Below are 18862 nucleotides of genomic sequence, written 5' to 3'. Positions count from 1 at the left end.
TGGCACAGGTTGCCCAGAGAGGCAGTAGGTGCCTCATTCCCAGAGACATCCAAGGCCAGGCTGGATGGGGCTCTGAGCAACCTGATCTAGTTGGAGATGTCCCTGCTCATTGTAGGGGGTTTGGACTAGACGCCCTTTGAAGGTCCCTTCCAACTCAAACTATTCTATGACTCTATGAAACTACATCTCAACTCAGCTGCTTGAGTAAGTAGGCAGGCATGCAGGTGGGCTCATTGAAGCCTTTGCTGCTATGGTTTCATTGCTACTAGCGCTCTACACAATTCACTGTTAAAGCTGGACTTCACATAAAAGGAGGTTGGGGAAGGTGCAATATCTTACAGATTCAACTACAGCTAATATGCTATATTAGCTATACAGCTAATATACAGCTAATCTGGACACTGTACTGCTTTAATTATTTGTGCAAAATACTATCAGCTTCCTAGTAGAGGAGTGATGAATGTTGTTTTGTTTTGAAAAAGCTGTCCCTTTCATTTGCTGCTATGTGGGCACCCAGAGTAAAGGTTTTAGCAGATGCCAAACTCAGTGGGACCCTGCTTGTTAGTGTGCTTGTGAGACAGCAGTAAGGCTGCCTCTTAGAAAGTGAGACCTACAACCGTAGGATTGTGCCACTAGTTCAGAGCAAGGTACAGGAGCCACGCATGTCAGCCAGGGGGGACAAAAGGAGGATAGTAGCCCATATGCTCTGTAACCAAGTCTGATAAATAGTAGCTGAGAGGACATGGACTGTGATAGGATTTAATTTTGCACATTTTCCAGCCCCTCCTGGAAGATACTATACATCCCTTAATTTCAAAAATAATGTCTGATTTGGCACTTGTTTTCTCAGAGCTATGAGGGAGAAGAGGGAAGAGATGTTCTCTAGCATAATAACTTCATAGTATTACATGGCCTTGCTTCCTGGCATTTTTATATTTCCTTATGAAGTTTCCAGTTCTCCTGGACCATAGATTCCTATCAACCCTATTTGCCAGAGATGACTATGCACTCACCTACAGTTATGACAAGAGAGAGCTTTCACAGTGATATGGTGCTGCAGCTCACTTACAGATCACCTGTATCTAGCCATAGCTGGGGAATCACTGCTTTACATCACTCTGATTTATGGCTATATTAAATGTATTTTGAAGGCATTTGACTATTTAGTTGGAAGCCAAAGTTTGCACTTGTAGATGAAAACCTGACCTCTCTTAAGACATCAAGCAGAAAGATTTGATGGGTGGCAGATGTTCCCCACTATGAAACAAGATGGAAATTTTAGAGTTCTCCATAAGCTTTGAGTGGCAGAGGAATATATAGGCCATGATGACCCGCAAAAGAAGACACAGCCTGTAAAAGGGGCAGGCTGTTGCCGAAGGAGAATGCATTGGCCTCTGAAAAGTCAGAAAAACCTCAGAACGTAAGATGTACTTCTGATAATGTGGTCCTATATATTACTGCCTACTTCATTTTTAGTTTTGACAGAAATGAGATTGCTATGTAGTTACTTCTCATGCTATCTACATGAAATAGAAAATTTAGTGAACTATGGCTCAGGGCTGCTGAGGAAGGGTTGGTGTTTCATTAGTATTAAGTACAATTGCAAAAACAGGTCTGAAATTGAAGGCTGTGCTAGGAAAGGAGTGAAACAAAGTGAAATACAAACAAAAATACTAGAATCATAGAATCATACAACAGCTTGGGTTGGAAGGGACCTTTAAAGCTCATCTAGTCCACCCCCGCTGCAACGAGCAGGGACATCTTCAACTAGATCAGGTTGCTCAGAGCCCCGTCCAGCCTGGCCTGGAAAGTCTCCAGGGATGGGGCATCTACCACCTCTCTGGGCAACCTGGGCCAGTATTTTATTAATGCCACCCTCATTGTAAAAAATTTCTTTCTCATGTCTAACCTGAATCTCATTTTGCCATAAGCTAAACAGCAAGACAGAAACGACGTGTTATTTTCAAAGAGTTGAGGAAATCAGACTCCTCCACTTTTTCCAATTCTTCAAAATTGAATCTAACACTGAACAAGAATTTTTCGACTTAACAAAAGTATAGAACATTGTTGCTTCTCTAAATGCCGCATTTGCAATGCCATCATCATTGCTGAAACATAACCTTAATGATAATTTAAGCCCCTGTTACAGGTCTTTCAGCTGCTCTTGAACCTCATCTATTTTCAGGAGCAATCTGCTCATCTTTGACGCCCCAAAATGGCAGAAATCAATGTGTTATTATGCTGTAAGAACAAATGAAAAGGAAAGTCTTGAACTTGATAAGAAAACTGTAACCTTCCTTTATATTCACAACTTTGCCTTCCACAAAATGTAATTTAAAGAGGGAATTTAAGAACTCTGTCTTGGAAATATTCCTTCCTCCAGGCAGATGTAGCTCACAGATCTTCTACTAGATTCTGCCACTAAGAAAATGTTAGGAAAAAAATAAAGGAACAATAGGAATGCCCAGCATTGACTTCAATACCACACATGGAGAAATATATTTATGCTTAATGATAACGAGTGTGAAAAGCATACCACAGAACTGCAGCAAAACAGTTGTTGAAAACTACATCCAAAATTTTGAGTAAGCCAGTTGAAACTGGGAATAAAGTGTGGTTAGGGAAACAGTAATGGATATTCAGAAAAGAAAACACATTTTGACAGAATTTCAAAAATCTGTGAGTGTAACTCTCCTTTCACTCCTACCCAGCCAATCCTGTTTCAGTCTGGCACCTGGGTTAGTCGGGCCAAAACTTTATAGTGGGGTAGACAGGGATACGGCAAGTAAGTTAGTAAAAGAATGTGTGAAGCTAAATCTTTATCAGAAAGGTTGATACTTGTACACTTTTTAAAATTAAATAATTGCAGATTTTCACTTCTGTGACTTGTGATTCATCTTATAAAACATAAATTTACAGTGTGCCATATGTGCTTTGTTCTTCCACAATGAGTCTACAAGATTTTTTATGGCTTTCCATTGTACTAACAGTATGCTCCCAGAAGAAAATTGATTTATCTCATTTTCACGAACTGGAGAAAACCACAACTCTGCTCTTCAACTCACTGAAGGTGAGTCTTCATTCAGCAAAATGAATTCAGCAAACCACCCCCCCCCACCACCACCACCTTTGGAACTGTGTTTTGTACCTGAGGTAGCACTGCTGGTCCTTGTCCTGCCAACCTCTGCAAGGAGCTGACCTGAGGAACCTTAATGGGCACTGCAGTGATCGTTCCCAAAGTCTGTTGGAAGAAAAACAGTTGAACACAGCTTAAAACACTTGCACAGCTTCCCCAGATAGAGTCTGCCTGACCCAGCAGTTCCCTTCCAGCTCTTTGCTTGTCTCTTCCCAACTCATGATGGAAGGGCTTAATACACCAGTCCACTGAAGCTCTCCTGCTAAAGAGCCAGAGACTCTTCCTTCTCTCTAACCTTCTGTACAAAGCACTGCTAACTAAAGCCTACTGTCTCCGTAATGCATTTGGTAATTCTGAGTGCAAAGGATACATCTCATTGTTGTGAAGATTTTTTGGTACACAAAGGAAATACAAGTGTGCTGCCATGGCTTGAAGGCTCTCTAGGCACCAGCTTGTTTTCAAAAAACAGAAAGGTGAAACGTACCACAGTGAAACTTCAATATGTGCATTGGTAAGATGATGCATTTCATGGTAGCCAGGATCACAAGAGAAGTCCACTATGTCTTAGTAAATAGTAAATAATGAATTATTAAAACCGAAAGCTACCTATAAATCTACTATAGCACACTGTAACCTAACATTCAGCTGAAACAACATCCATGTGGGTCAATGCAGCACCTATTACTACCAACGTTTATTTTGCCTCCTCATCCTTCTCTTAGTTGTACAACAATTTTATTCAAAGCTTATTTAAAATATTTGAGGTAGCTCTTTCTATGAGCAAATATATTGCTGTATTCTACATAAATTTTACTTCACAGATGGAGGAATGATATGTGTTAACCCAGTATTACCTTCAACCATTATGAATACAGTTGGATACCAAGAGTAAGCTACATATGTTTTTTGTAATACAGAGTCAAGTACAGACAAGTTTCCCCACCAAAAAAAAAACCCAAATAACAAAATGTGTCTATTTAGCCCCAATCCCCTGCTGACTTTTCATCTATCTGTAGTGGTACAGTTATCTATATATGTACATTTATGAATTCTGTTATAGATGGTCTAAATAGCACCCCTTTTTCAAGCCTCACCCACAGAGGCTCCTAAAATACTGGATCTGAGATGTTGCAAATAATTTGAACTTTATTTTCTCCATTAAAAAGGACAGGTAGCTTGTAAATTTAAGATTGGGCCATAGGTCTAAAGAACATATTGCCAACTTTTTGCCTTCAACCTCTTTCATTTCTTCACCCCTGATCACAGTTCATATTTTGGTTAACTGGCCCATAAGGGTAAGGTTTTATAATTTCTATCTAACATTTCTTAATTGCTGCTGGGATGACATGGCAATCTAAGCAAGCAGATGACTCTCATTGTAACAGCAAGAGACACTTAGTCACTGATCACAAAAACTTATCGGGCTGCTAGAAATGGCTAAGGAAAGAAAAACAGACTGAATTTCTCTAAATTTAACTCTCCTTGAAACAAAAGTGACAGATCACAGCCAGTAGGATAAAATACGCTAATATTACACCAGTCTGGTAATGAAATTCATCAATAGAAAGGAAACTATAAGGTAATCAGCTCAAGGAAAGCAAAACTGTGTCAGGCCCATGCCGATGCATTCTGCTCAAACCTCAACAACAGAGTGGTAAAACAATCTATTTCATTCTAACGACAGTGTTTGATAAGAATACCATGCATTATCATGCAGAATATTTTTAATTAACTTCTCCTACAGAGTTTATATTTTTAACTCTGCTGCTCCTCTTGGAGACATCTGGGGGTGTGATGTTATATATTCAGCAAAGATTCAAATTTGCATAAGATTTGCCTGAGTTAAACAACAAAGAGGGCTGGCACACTTATAAACACACAAGACAATTTTTCCTGAGTGCTCGTGAACTATCAGTACCCTGGATTATTCATGGAAAAACATACTCCACTAAAATACTGTCTTGAGCCATGAGTGGAAATGAAGGGATAGGGCTGAGAAAGCAGCATTTCTACCTAGGGATTCCAGAACAAGTTACACTTTCTTGCAGAAGTGAAGGTATTGGCAGCAGAGTGAGGAAGAGAAGCGGGTTTTTCCACTGCAGTTATCCCTGTAGGGTGACGCATGGAATAAAACCAACTGGAAGGATACTATATCTAAACAAATGACTTATTTGCCCCTTCTACCATATCACAGCCTCGCCCACTGGGAAGGACAATGTGATGAATTCCTGCAGTCTGGAGAGAAGGAGAACTTGAGCTGCCACCTTCTGCTATTGCCACTTGACACATGACAACTTCCTGCTTTATATTAGAAAGAACTAAAATTAAGTCAGGCCAGTTATTTTGCTTTTTAAGGCAAATACCAAAATTAACTTTCCAACCCACACTAGAGGAACTGAAAGTTGATCACAAATATAATGTATATTTTCCCTCCATCACAACACTGTTTATAAATAGAATGAGATTTCTTTCACAATGCAGCGACGTCTGAGTTTTCCCTGGAAACATGAAGAGCACCACAACTTCTCCTGGGCTGTACATATACCCTCCATAGAAAGTTAAAACATGGAGTTTTTCCTTCTGGAAGGTCATGCTTAAAGTATGGCTGCACCTCTCATAATTTTATATTAGCTACCTCTGACCTTGAAAACATACATTCTGATATTCCTATTCCTACAGATGCAAGTGGATTTGTAAGGATTTTCAAAGTGGCCAACAGAATATGACATATTAAAATCTGAAGTGCCGACAATGAGTGAAAGTGAGAATTGACTATAAAGATAAGAATCAACTTCCTCAGAAGATGAGATACAGTTATCAATTGGTAGGATGCACAAAAACTCCTTGTCTGAATAACAAAGCTCTTGTACTCGTTCAAATATCAATCACAAGGAAAAAACTAACTAACTAACTAACTAACCCTTTCTAGGACAGATTGCCTCTGTCCTGTGAAGAAAGAGCTCACTTCAGCCTCTGGCTACATTGTTGGGCCAATTGCCTTTTATGTTTCAGAACACTGAGCCATGGGTCCAAATGGATGAGAACAACAGAAGCAACAAGAAACCCCCAGAAACTACTCTGCACTGTTCTCTTAGCTCCAGTTGAAGACAAAGCCAGGATGTATTGTCTGTGGGCATCAGATAAATGAACTATCTGTCACCTGCTCTCTCAAAAAATTATTCAGATTTATTTTCCTGAAGTTGGAGTTCTGCAGCAATCCCGAGAGAACAAAAACGCATTATGGCATTCTCAGGTTATGAAATTTTTAGTGACAAAGATGCAGCCTCCTGTTTACAAATATTTTTATAGTAAGGATCTGTTATTTAATATTCAAGGAAACAATCTCAGTATAAAAATCATATGGCCAAGGGAAAATTCTAAACTTTAATCTCACATTAATAATAGCACTATAGTATCTTCAGACAGAGAGATATGCAGGAATCTATTTTACTTTTCACCATTTACATTGTTTTGTTATTGTTTCCCAGCTTGAGCAATAAATAGTTCAAGCTGTTGTATCAGCAGAATTCAATGACAGAAAACTCTATACTTTTCCTGTAACACATTTCATCTGTTATCTTAGGGTATTTCACCTAGGTCAGTATTATTGTCTCTGTTTTAGTAATGAAAAAAATCGAGATTTAGGGGTAAAACAATATTGCCAGGGCTAGACTGTTGTGCAGGTGGAAATGTAAGCCAGGCTTCTTATTTCCAGTGTCTAATCCATGTGATCGATTAACCTCATATCATCTGTTGATGTAGAGTCCCATCCGAGTCATCTAATTTTTAGGTCAGATTTTAATGATCAGACCAGGGCGTGTCCATGATGATGGGTGGAACAGGTGAAGTACAAAACAGGGGGAAGCGCAGTTGTGGTCTGTGAAATGAAGGAGGTGCAGGTGCTAGAATGGATGGTTGGGTACATTTTTCAGTGCATTTCAGAGCACAGCTTTGTTCCAGTTTAAGTGGTAAATAACCAAGCAGATAAAACCACTTGCCTGGCAGACAAAAAGTAAACATCCTTATCTGATGTTCTTGGCCAGGCAATGAGAACTGGACAAACACCCCATGGCTCAAGCTGTAACAGGACAAATACTGCCCACACTCACCTTAAGACTTCAGTTCTAGCTGTGCCCTCAGCTCATGCCCACGGGCTGTGAGAGGCAAATAATCAAAATACCTCCCTTCTAAAAAGGGAAATAAACTTTTTCTCCTCCTGTTAGTAGCGTCACCTGTTTTCGCACACAAACTGTCCAGGCTTGCCACGGTAAGCCTGCTGGATCAAAGACTCGTCACTCACTAATTCCACACTATGATTTTTATCCATGTGGGGCTTTTTTTCAGTCCTTCCTTTTTTTCCAGTTTGTCCAAAGAGCAAGCTGGTGCACATTTTTATAAACCTTTAATTAACAAGCTGAAAAGACATTTTTCTGGCAATGCCTGACCTTTAAGCACTTTGTATGAATTTATCGATACCAGCAGAAACAATAATTTAAAAGGTTATTTTATGGGTGCTGAATAGTTTATGGCAGCACTTTTGTCAAGATAAATGAGTTTCTTATTACTACATTTACAGCTCTAAGCATTTTAATAAAAAAGGTCTATAAAAGTCAAAGATAACTCCAAATCTCTCCTCTATCTAAGTCTATTTGGGCTTTCCTGGTGACCCCTTGAAACACCTGCAACGTGGTGAGAGCACTGAAATGTGCAGTGAGGGGGGAAAGTGAAGAGCAAAGTTTCAGTTTGCCTCAGAACTGTTTTGATTTGATTGGATGCATTTGAGCCAGATTTACTGTCTTTACACTGAGAACTTTATTCAAATATAAACAAATTTGTAAGCTGTATTTCCTGCTGTCTAATTCAACGAACTTTACATCCAGCAGCACTTATCATCCCAGTCCAGCATCTGGGAGCCCATGACCCCTTGTTAACTCCTGCCTCAAGCATCAGCCCCAGTCCTGGACTGGAACAGGAACCTCAGCTACTGCACCATCCATTGTAGGAGTTAATGGCTAATGAACACATATGGCTGCAACACAAACCCCTTCCAAAGCCCTGTCTTCAGTGACCTATACAGAGCAGACAGGTATCTGGCATGTCAGGGTCACCTTTTTTTGCTTGAGCAATCCACAGATGCCCTCAGATAGGAACCACAGCAGGCCCACTGTGTAGGTGACCTGCAATCTCAGCTCTTGGATAAATGTCATCCAGTAGCGTGCTCTGAAGGGTCACATTTCGAATCACAAAAACGGGAAGAGAAGCAAATTAAATCGTCTTTTAAGCGGTCAACTTATCACTAAGAAAATCATAACTATGAGAATTTAAAAACAGAAAATCAACCCAAAAGCCCCAAAACAGGAGGACACTGTTGCATTAAAAGACAACAAAAGAAGTTCCTCCCATGCAACCAAAAGAAAATAAAAAACTTGGGAGATATTGCCAAGAGCAGTTAAAAAAGAAAATCACTTCTCACCTTCAGTTCTTCTATTAATATCCAATAGCATTGCAACTATTGGCTATATTTTCTCCTCCTCTGCTGCTTCTGGTGGATCAACACCATCACTGGATGAAGGCTCTCAAAGAGCACTAAGGGATAAAAGTATGGGGACAGCAGCAAGTAGAAGACATAAAAAGTGAAAGAAAGAAGTATGGTATGGACAGAGAATAAGAATTCAAAAGATGAAGGCTAGCGATGGTTAAGGACAAAAGGATGCTGAGGTAAAAACAAGGATGAGATTTACATTGTCGATGAGCAGACTAAGGGCCATGCATTCTGTTTTCTACTGTCCATTATCTTACAGCTTCTTCAGTCAATGCCTGAGTTTTTAAATCCATGACTTACACACATTTATGATTTCAGTAAACTTCTGCACTTCAGCCCTGAATTAATACTCTATATGTATCTACAGATATGTATCTCTGCTTTATTGGAAGGTATTTACATTTTACTCTGTTTGGGTAAATACATTTGTCAGACCACTGCTATGTTTGCTTTGAATTACAAATTACTTCCCTCCCTCTTCGTCCCCCTCGTCCCTGCATTGGGATGTATTCAAAAAAGCTTAAAGACCTGTTACAATTCACTATCGGTACAAACTCATTGTTGAGCTTGGGTACATGAGCAATTCAGGGTTAGATCACAAACATAAAACTGTTAGGGGACACAACTCTCCTCCCACTGCAGAATTACACCAGTACAGACAAAATCACTGAAGTCAATCACTGAAGAGAATTGGACTCAGTGAGTAGGAGAAGGTTAAACAGCCACATAGTTTCAAAAGCCTTTCACTACAGCATGCTACCAAAATAAATATTTAACTCAGGAACATATGGGTTTGTTATATCTTAGCAGAACAGTTCAATTATTTGAGTTCAACTGACACTGCATTGCTGTATTATTTGCAAACTATTTTATACTGACATCAATACTGCAGCACAAATATTGTGTTCCTACAATGCATTATAGAAATACTAATCTTTTTCTTTTTAAAGTACATATGCATCTCTCCGAGATCTAGGTCTTCGTGTTGCAAATAAGACACCTAAGCTATTACAAAAATGTTTTTGTCTGTTATGCGTTCAATATTGGCAACAACAGTTTTACAGAATGGATTTTTAATGTGGTAGTGACAGGGGAACAGATTGCTATGGCAACAGCAAAGATGAAAATTCTTAACCTGAATGGATCGTCACTGAAGTAATTGCAGGTTTTTTTACCCATTCTACATCCATTTTACAACTTGAATGCTGCATTCAACCTTGAGCTTGCTTTATATAAATGCCAAGCACTATATGCAACCTTCAAGTTCATTTGACTTAAAACTCGCTGCACCTTACCTCAATAATCCAGGATAGTTGCTGTCCTCTAGCTAACCTAAACATCCAAATGCTATTATTTTTTCCATACAGTCCACCAGTAAAAGCACTGTGCACTCAAATATAACTTGGAGGATCCTGCATGATCTGTTCGCATACGTATTTTTTCTCTCCTTCTAGACTTTAACTTCAATCAAAATCTGTGGAAATCATTCTTCATTTTCAAAATATGGTGAAATCACTATGCATTGTATTTCTAATAATCTGATGAAATTATGGCATGTTTCAGTTTTACACTCAGATTGAGTCCCAAAGAGACTGCGCTTCAGACACATATTTTGTGTAAACTAATTTAATTAGCATTTCATGGAAATGTAAAGATTTTTCTTCCAGCTTTTAAAAGCGTTTGTTTTTCCCCACTTCCTATCTCTCTACTCAGAATTCATTGATCACACTCTTGTATGCACATTTATTATTGTTATAAAGTAGACAATCAGAAACACAAGCCCTGTTGATTTTTTAAAATACCAGTGTTTTTGAAACCATCCTTTCTTTGGGCACTAGAAATACCATTAAAACCCAGCGCCATCATAGCCAATTAACAACAACTGAAACCATGCCATATGCTTTTGCATTGAAACAGCCGACAACTGCTCCCCCTGCCCCTCACAAGGCCCAGTACCAGGGCAGCAACAAGGAGCAGGAGACAAGGTACCACCTTAAATTCCAAACCTGCTCTGAAAACCATGATGTGACCAAACTCCTAATTGCTTCTGAGGTATTTATACTCATCCCTTTCACCACCGCTCATTTGCAAGGAAACCCACAGAGTTATCAAAGCTCACCAGGGTATCAGAGGAGTATATGCAGAGATAAGGCAAACAATTTTCTGCTTTCACTGTGGCTCTTCGGTTTTTCAGAGCACCACCTAATTTATCTCTGCTTTTACCACGGCTCTCAGATTTTTCAGACCGCTATCTCTACTTCTTGCCACTTGCACATTCCCATCAGGATAAACTCAAAAATACAAACTCAGGTTGAACACATTGTGGGCATATATTCTGGCAAAGGAAATCATGATGAATAAAGTTCATGACTTTCCCTGGTTCAGAAATCCCACTGGTTACTTACACAAAAGGATGGATAGTTGTGCCAAATACCTGTTCTTAAACACATCTTCCATCAATTACTGGTTATCATTTTTTTTAAGGTACTGTTATTTTTATCCAGGGAAACAGTCTGGATTTTCCCTCAGTCATTAGATCACAGTATACATTTCTGGAGGAGGGAAAAAAAAGAAGAAGAAGAAGGAACTTTGGCTCTGTGAACTAAATTAGCATGCGCATACCTGTTCTGTGATTTGAAGATTTATTCAGAAATCGTATCCAATTAATTAAATCTCCACCTCTTGCACAAATGAGTATAGTCTCACTGAGTTGCAACAACAACACTCAGTAGCTGTGATCACACCTATAGTCTCTTGCTCAGCTGATTCATAAAGGATTTTCTGTTGAACTACTAAACTGTTCCAGGTTGATCCTGTTTTTAATGACTAATGTCTGCAAATTACTTATTCCCTGTTCACAGGCTGCAGAAATATTTCTGAGTAAAGGGGGAAAACGTGTGCACAGCATGACGCAGAAAGCAGATTCTAGCTTCTATCTCAAGTGAGTTCAAGCATGAGTAAAAAATCTTCAACAGAGCCCCACCAGCTGCTAAAGTACTACTGCTTTACCCCAGTTGCAGGACGTGGGGATTAGGGTATGCAAAGAGATGGTGGGTGAAGGAAAAATAAAGGAGGAGAAGATCATCATTCCTTAATGATTTAGGAATCCTCACATATCAGAACGGCTCATGCAGCCTAATAGGAGCTACTGAAAAATTAAGATCATTCCATTTTAGTACACATAGGGCTCAGAGCTGCTTTTGCAGTTCTTGCTGTGAGTTTTTATTATGCATTCATCAGCCACTCTGAATAACTGGAAAACATGAGGGGAGTGACAGCCTGAGACGATCTAATTGCTCTCTGCCACACAGTCCCTTTTGTCAGGCCCTGAGCTGAGCTAATTCAGCTTGCAAACCAAGATAAAGAAAGTTTTCTGCTAGTTAAGTTAGCTTAGGAAAGTATCCAACAAGCAACAGAACAAAGGCCAGGGAAAAAGCAACATTTCTTAGCTGGGGTGGGAGGGAGGGAAAGACAAAAAACACAAAGACAGGGGAACAGAAAAATTGAATGATGGTTCCAACTTTTTCTTGAGACCATAAGCTTAAATCAGCTCAGCCATAATAACTGAATGCTGTTACCCAAAGCAACTTCTTTGAGTATAGAACTTGGGGAAGGAACACAAAGACTTTGTCTGAATTCCATACAAAGTGTGTATAAATATGACCAATCTTAAAATTCTGCCATTAATATAAGCAGTTAGCAAGTAGGAAGCAATAAATTTCCCAAGAATATCCCATAAGCTTGCTTTATTTATTTTTAGGCAGACTACTCAGCAATATTGAGCTACTTGCCCATCAACCAAATCCAGTGGGAAATACTGCTTTAATACAGCATGGCTCTTGAATTCTTAACTTTGGTATTCCACAGTTCTAGGACTGCAAATGTGAAAAATCATTGTAGATATTGCTACATGGTGCCGCCTTCTAATTAGAAGAAAACAGTGAAATACAGCAGCACCTTAATTCGTTTTGGAGGGTGATAAACTCAACATTATTCACTTACAAATGTAATTGATTCTTTGATGATCCAAATAAAAAGGCTGATCTTTTATGTTGATTTGTTCAGACAGTAACAGGATTTGGCAAATTTATTTAAATAAATTCATAAATACATACGTAAGATACATATATATACCATATGTATGTGAATACACAAACACACACTTCAGAACACATAATAATACATTACACATACTATTTTTCCTTAGTTGTAAGCATACCAAAGTGAACGCCAGTGTTTCCTTACCATGACAAGGCCAAGAAATCTTAGAGATCAGAGTAGAACATCTCTTCTTCTTGAGATGCTGCCTTAACATTAGTGCTAGTAAAATGAGCCTTATAAACACTAAAGTCAGCGAAGGTTCCTCTCTTGCTGATAAACCTGGATGCTGGGACATCTTCCAAGGTTCTAGCAGGCTGAGTTTCAGAAAAAGTGCAAATGCCTGTCCAACCTAGCTCCAGCTAAAGAGTTCAAAATCACCTTCTCATCCGGATAGCCCCTGCCCTGCCTCCTTTAGCTGCTGTCAAACCCTAAAGACAGTCAGACAGACTCATGTGCTTCAGTCTTAACCATTAATATGCTCTGAACACCTAAAGGTTTGCTTCTCAGCAAGCCTGTCAACATCACCAATGAGGTGTCCACAACTCAGTATCTAGAATTGAATCCACAAACATGTGAAGGTATTGCACAGTACAATGCCCAGCTCTTAGGCACTTTACTGCAGATCTCAATTAGGCATCCAGGTTTCCATGTGTAGGGTATCCAAAGAGTATGATGGGGCAAACCAGCACCTTAGGGCAGAAGATAGATGTCTCGATAATTATCTAGACAGATGTGTTCAATAGGAGTGTTACGTTGTGTTACTGACTCCAGGCCTTGGTACTTTGCTTTGAAAGAGGAGACCTGCTTCGTGCTCATCGGGGTTCACCTCCCTGAGCCCCTTCCTGGAGATTGCTCTGTGTTCAACCACTTTCATTCAAAACACACTCCAAGAAATTTGTCCTTTCATTTCTTCCTCCTTCCCATCTTTCCCTTCCACCAATTTCTCAGGAGTTCAATCACCTATTCCAGACAAGGAAGATTTCAGTTCCTACACTCACACATGGTTCTGTAAGCCATTTATCAGAGCATACTTCATAGAAAGACTCTTCTTTAAAGTTCTCCTAAATCCATCAGTGAGAGAAGAAAGAATGTGGTCTCATGGCCCACTGGTTAGAGAATGCTTGGAAGAAAAGACAACTGACAATTCCAATCAATACTTTGGCCACCTTGCTGTTCAACCCTGTTAATACAATAGCAGTTCTTACAGCGCCCCAGTGCAAACATTTTGGGACACAGGTAATATGACCAGTAGAAACAGAGGCATTTATGGATTTCACCTGGGTCCAGACTTGGTAGCTACCCAGCAGAATTTGATGATCAAAGTTTTGAACTCTGGACAGCTAGGTGCACTTCAACACTAAAATACTTCCAAAGATCTAGTCTGAATCTCTTTTGCAATAAATAAAAGGCACAGTGAGAAAATAAATCCTACGTTTTCAGCTTGCAAATTTGCAAATTAGACAGTACAACAATAATGTCTTTGTAAAGGCAGAACCATGAACTTTTATGAGTCTTAGTTCAGTGAAGGTCTGAGCGGGTATCTGTCAGGAGATCATTGCAGAGATGAGGACTTCAACCCAGTCATGCCCAAAGCTAAAAGGGGAAAAACTGTGTTCCGTTTTGGTTTGGTTTTAATTGGACAATAGTATCTTAAATCCAAAATAATTGCCAAGGTAATGCAAAGAGAACTTTACTACTTGAATTTTCTACTGATTTTTAAAGAAAAATGTTGGTAAGGGGTGCTCCTCATGTCTTCAGTTATGTTCTACCTGCACACATGAAAGTTCTGTAGAGTCTCTACCCTGACACTGTAAATTGAAAATCAAGAAAATTGGGATGAACAGGTCACAAAGATCTTTCTTTGTTTTTGTTTGTTTGTTTTAAATGAAAGGTTCCCTTTCAAAAAAAATATAATAATAATTAATGACATACTAAGCCTATTGTATTGTTAGGAAAATGGTTAGAGACATGCTAGGGATGTAAACTTGTACAGTAACTGCTGGTAAGAGTCTAGCATCGCTATATTTGACTTCAGTGGTGATACTCCAAATACACGTATTTGAAAATGGTCATATAATTTGTTGAGTAAATACTTTGCTATTAAGAAGAGTTATAAACTTAAATTTACTAAAGGACATCATGCATATCAAGACATAGGTCGATTCTGGTTCTATGAATAAATTTGATAATAAATTAAATAAATTTAGAATTTACTTCTAAATTTAGAAACAATTTCTGGACTCATGCTAGAGGAACCAGAGTTTGATCTCATATTCCTCAAGACTTGAAAACAAAGTGTAAACACTTTGAGCCATCACAGTGGTGGTTCAGAGCCACCTACTCGGGCTTTAAAACTCACATTAAGAACACAGATATAGAAGAAACCTGAGCTTTTTATCTTCTCATATTTATTAGGGAGGCTGAGCTTTTCTTTTCCAGCAACACTAACAAATGCAGTGTCTAATTTCCTGTATAACAAGAAACACTAAAAAGCTATACAAGTCAACAGAATATAGATTATTTCCTTATATTTTGAAATGACAAGTGCAAGGTAAATGAATACAGTAATGTTTCGCTTTGAAGAAAACATGTCAAGTCAGCAAATAAGGTGGTGAGATTTTATTAGAGAAAATGTTAATCAATTACTACACACAGTCTTCTAAAATCATACCCTGTAGTATCCCTGCCAAATTTCTACAATATTCTCATTACTACTATGCTAAAATAGCTGTCTTTAAAAACACTTCAGTGTACTGATTCTTTAAAGAGAAGTGCATATCACATTAAGTTGAACAAGGCTGACTTGTGTTTTTATTTTACACTCATAAGGATGGGAAACATTTAAGGTGAGACCTTTAAATCACCACTACCACTTCAGCAAACTACAGGAAACACAATGCTACTTAAATCTTATCAAAGCTGTCCTACACTTTCTGGTATTACCTATTCAATCACTGCTAGTTCAGTGATCTTGTATGTGAAAATGAACTTATCTCCAATCCAGGCAGTCTCATTGTTTGATTCAGTGAGGGATGCAACAATCAAATTGTTTGTAATATCACAATCCATCACTATACGTGCAAATTTGATGACAAAGTCACTGAACTGGGTTCTTAATAAAATCAAACAGGACAAAAAGGCTAAACAGAGGTCTGTAACAAGGATCTTACTGAGGAAAAACAAAACAAAACAAAACAAACAGTTGTACCCATTAACTAAATGTCTTGTATAAAAGCAGTGGGGACATGTTCTTGCTTTCACTGGCCAAACCTCCAAGGAAAATATTTTGCCAAAGAATTAGAATAATCAAAAAGATTAAGACTCTAGCACAGAAAAGCAGGTAAATACAAACAAACTCAGTTACAAGCATATGAATAATCCTGCTGAAGATAGGTGAATTATATACATGTTAAACTCAGGGTTACGTTCAAGTGAAGGACAGAAGTTGAATCTGTTCTCGAAAATTATTGATATTGAAGCCTTATTGTAAGTTCAATAAAAAGAATTTTGGTTTGTCTTACCTTGCCTGGTACTTGGCTTATTTTAAAAGGGTCTATGTTTCAGTTTTCATAATAATAAAAATCCAAGTCCAATTGCAAGTCTTTCTGCTTAGAGGGCAAAAATGTGACTCAGGTCCACAGTGGACCTTCTGCACAAGAATTATGTGCACTGAAGCAACACCAACCCCAAGAGTGATTTAAAAGCAGTCAAAGAAGAAACAGGCTCATGATAAATAAAAGTTAGTAACCAGTCTTTTCCCACCCATACACACACATATGAGTACCAAAACCACACGATATAGCTGTTAACAGGCATCCGCCAACACTCTGTCCTTGTCACTGATGGAAATTCAAATATAACTGCCTTGCCATTCAGCTATTCTCTAAATTTAGAGATGAACAAATTTGGTTAAATTTGGATCAGATCACTTTCTGACTCACATTATCCTGCAAGTTGGCAAACCTTCACACGTCACAAAAAAAGGCCACCGAATATAATACATAATTCTTACTTTTATGAGGCACTGCACACAGTCAAAGCAAGGAATACAAAAATATATTGTTAAACAACAGGAAATTAATACAAACAGCTTTGATATAAACAGCAGAACAATGCTTACGTGTTGAAATATGCATTCAGAGTGCCAAATCTTTAACTAATGGAAACTCACGTAACTCCATAATTTTGAGCACAGCTCTCTAGATTCTTAGGCAGTAAGGGTCTGCCTTTCCTTATAGGAATATCTCCACAGACAAATATTTTTTTCTTTCACATGCACAAACATTTTTAATTGCTTATTGTGCAGCAATTTAACTTGAATTTTTATAAAATGGCTGTGATGTGAAGAAAAGACAACAACTAAACCCTAACATCAATAAGTGCTAATAAATATTAATATAGCATAAGCACCGCTTTTATTGCAATGTGAAACCAGTTTATTATCCACAGATGAAATCAAATTGCTGTCTTTATTACTGTCAGGAATGGCTTCTAAGATATTTCTATTTACTACTTGAGCGTTCATCAGCACTCTGTATTTACACCATCTAGCCTCCCTTTCCCTCCTCCCCATTTATACATAAAATAATTTAAGAGCAGTATTTTCAGATATAGTTTTCCAATTAATTTAAATATAGACACAAATGCACATTATGAGATTAGTAGCAGACCAATTGCCAAATCCTGACACAGTTGTAACATGAACAGGAAATCTTATCATGCTTATATTTGCAATATGAGCATTGAAAGAAGATAAATAGAGTTTGCAGTCTGGTATCAAACACTCAAATTCCTGCAAATTATTCAACTACTCCACAAGCTCCATGGATAATGAAAAAAACCCCACCTTTTGACAATAAATAGAACTAAAACGTTTGGCGATATTCCAAAGCCTTTAATTTCCTAAAGTGGTGCATTTTATTAAAGTAACAGTACATGTAGAATAAGTGGATGTTTTTATGCATCCTGTAATTTAGAAAAGCTAGGAGATGATTTCTCCACCCCCAAAGTTGATCATCTTTCATTATTACAAACTGCACTTCAAGTTTGAATCACACAGCCCTCACATTTTCTATCCATCCCCACACATTCTTGCTCCCCCATTTTAAATGGAACTAACTTGAAAATTCTGACATTTTCAAGAATGCTTGACTGGTAATTTCCGTGAGGCACAGACAGCCTCCAATTACAATGAAATAGCTACAGTGTATTACCATTTTCAGAGCATTCTTTGGTTTTCTGAAGTGCATCAAAGCTCTCCATGGGAGTTACTCTGATTAGCGTCAAAACAATAATGTGCTATAAACTCTCAGCATTAGTACAAGGGACTCAGAACTTTGTTTACATGGATGATAGATAAGCGTGTATAAAAATATCACAGGAACTTCCATAAGGGGACTGCCTATATATTCCTACATTTTAAGACTCTCCTTATTAAGAAGTTAAAATAGCTCTCAAGAAAAGGCATGATTTTCAAGCTAATGCATTTTCCTCCTTAACCTGGTCTCTTTTGTTTGGTTCCCTATACCCAGGCCAGTTAATTACTTCTGCCTATAAGGACCTAGATATACAAATAGGCTGAGCGCTCCATCATTCTTCTGTATTATCAGGAATCACTGACAAAATGAAAGTAGCTGTAGTCATCCTCCACTCACATTCCTCATTAGAGGCTCTTTCCAGACACTTGTAGGAGGGAAATCCATTCCATAAACACTGAAGTAGCACATCCATACCTACATCCCACTTCACATAAACCTGCAGAGTGGACCTTTAGTGACACAGAGGTCGCAGAGGATGGAATCATATGTAGTACAGTCTCCAAAATTGGGTCTTGCTATTGTTTCCGGCAGAGTGGTGTTTGCTTGCCAGTTCCCACAGGAACAAATTTAGAAAGGTTGCTCCTAGATTCTAACAAAAAGGCATCAGACAGTCAGTGTGAGTCCACTTTTCTCATACTTTCCTGCTGAATACTGCACACCCTTCACTGGAAATTTTTGGTTATGTAAGGAATGCCATGTTGGGCCTAATCAGGTTTTATTCAGTTGCTGAGAGTTTGCTTTGATACCAGTGCGTGTTTGACCCTA

The 18862-nt window shown here is 38.4% G+C and overlaps 1 protein-coding gene across 4 annotated transcripts in view; it reads right to left on the bottom strand.

The window, feature by feature from the left end:
* PHF21B (PHD finger protein 21B) overlaps positions 1-18862 on the bottom strand; it is a gene marked incomplete at both ends in the record, with an annotated part of 164063 nt that overhangs the window by 38424 nt on the left and 106777 nt on the right. For all 4 annotated transcript variants that reach the window (XM_082067045.1, XM_082067047.1, XM_082067046.1 and 1 more), the window contains one exon: positions 3149-3241. In XM_082067045.1, the coding sequence (XP_081923171.1) occupies positions 3149-3241 (93 nt within the window). The remainder of the gene's footprint in view (positions 1-3148; positions 3242-18862) is intronic.

Source organism: Streptopelia decaocto, assembly GCF_964273445.1.
Source record: "Streptopelia decaocto genome assembly, chromosome: 1".
NCBI lineage: Eukaryota > Metazoa > Chordata > Aves > Columbiformes > Columbidae > Streptopelia > Streptopelia decaocto.
The sequence above is the reverse complement of the archived record's forward strand: the minus strand, read 5'-3'. Positions and strand labels throughout refer to the sequence as shown.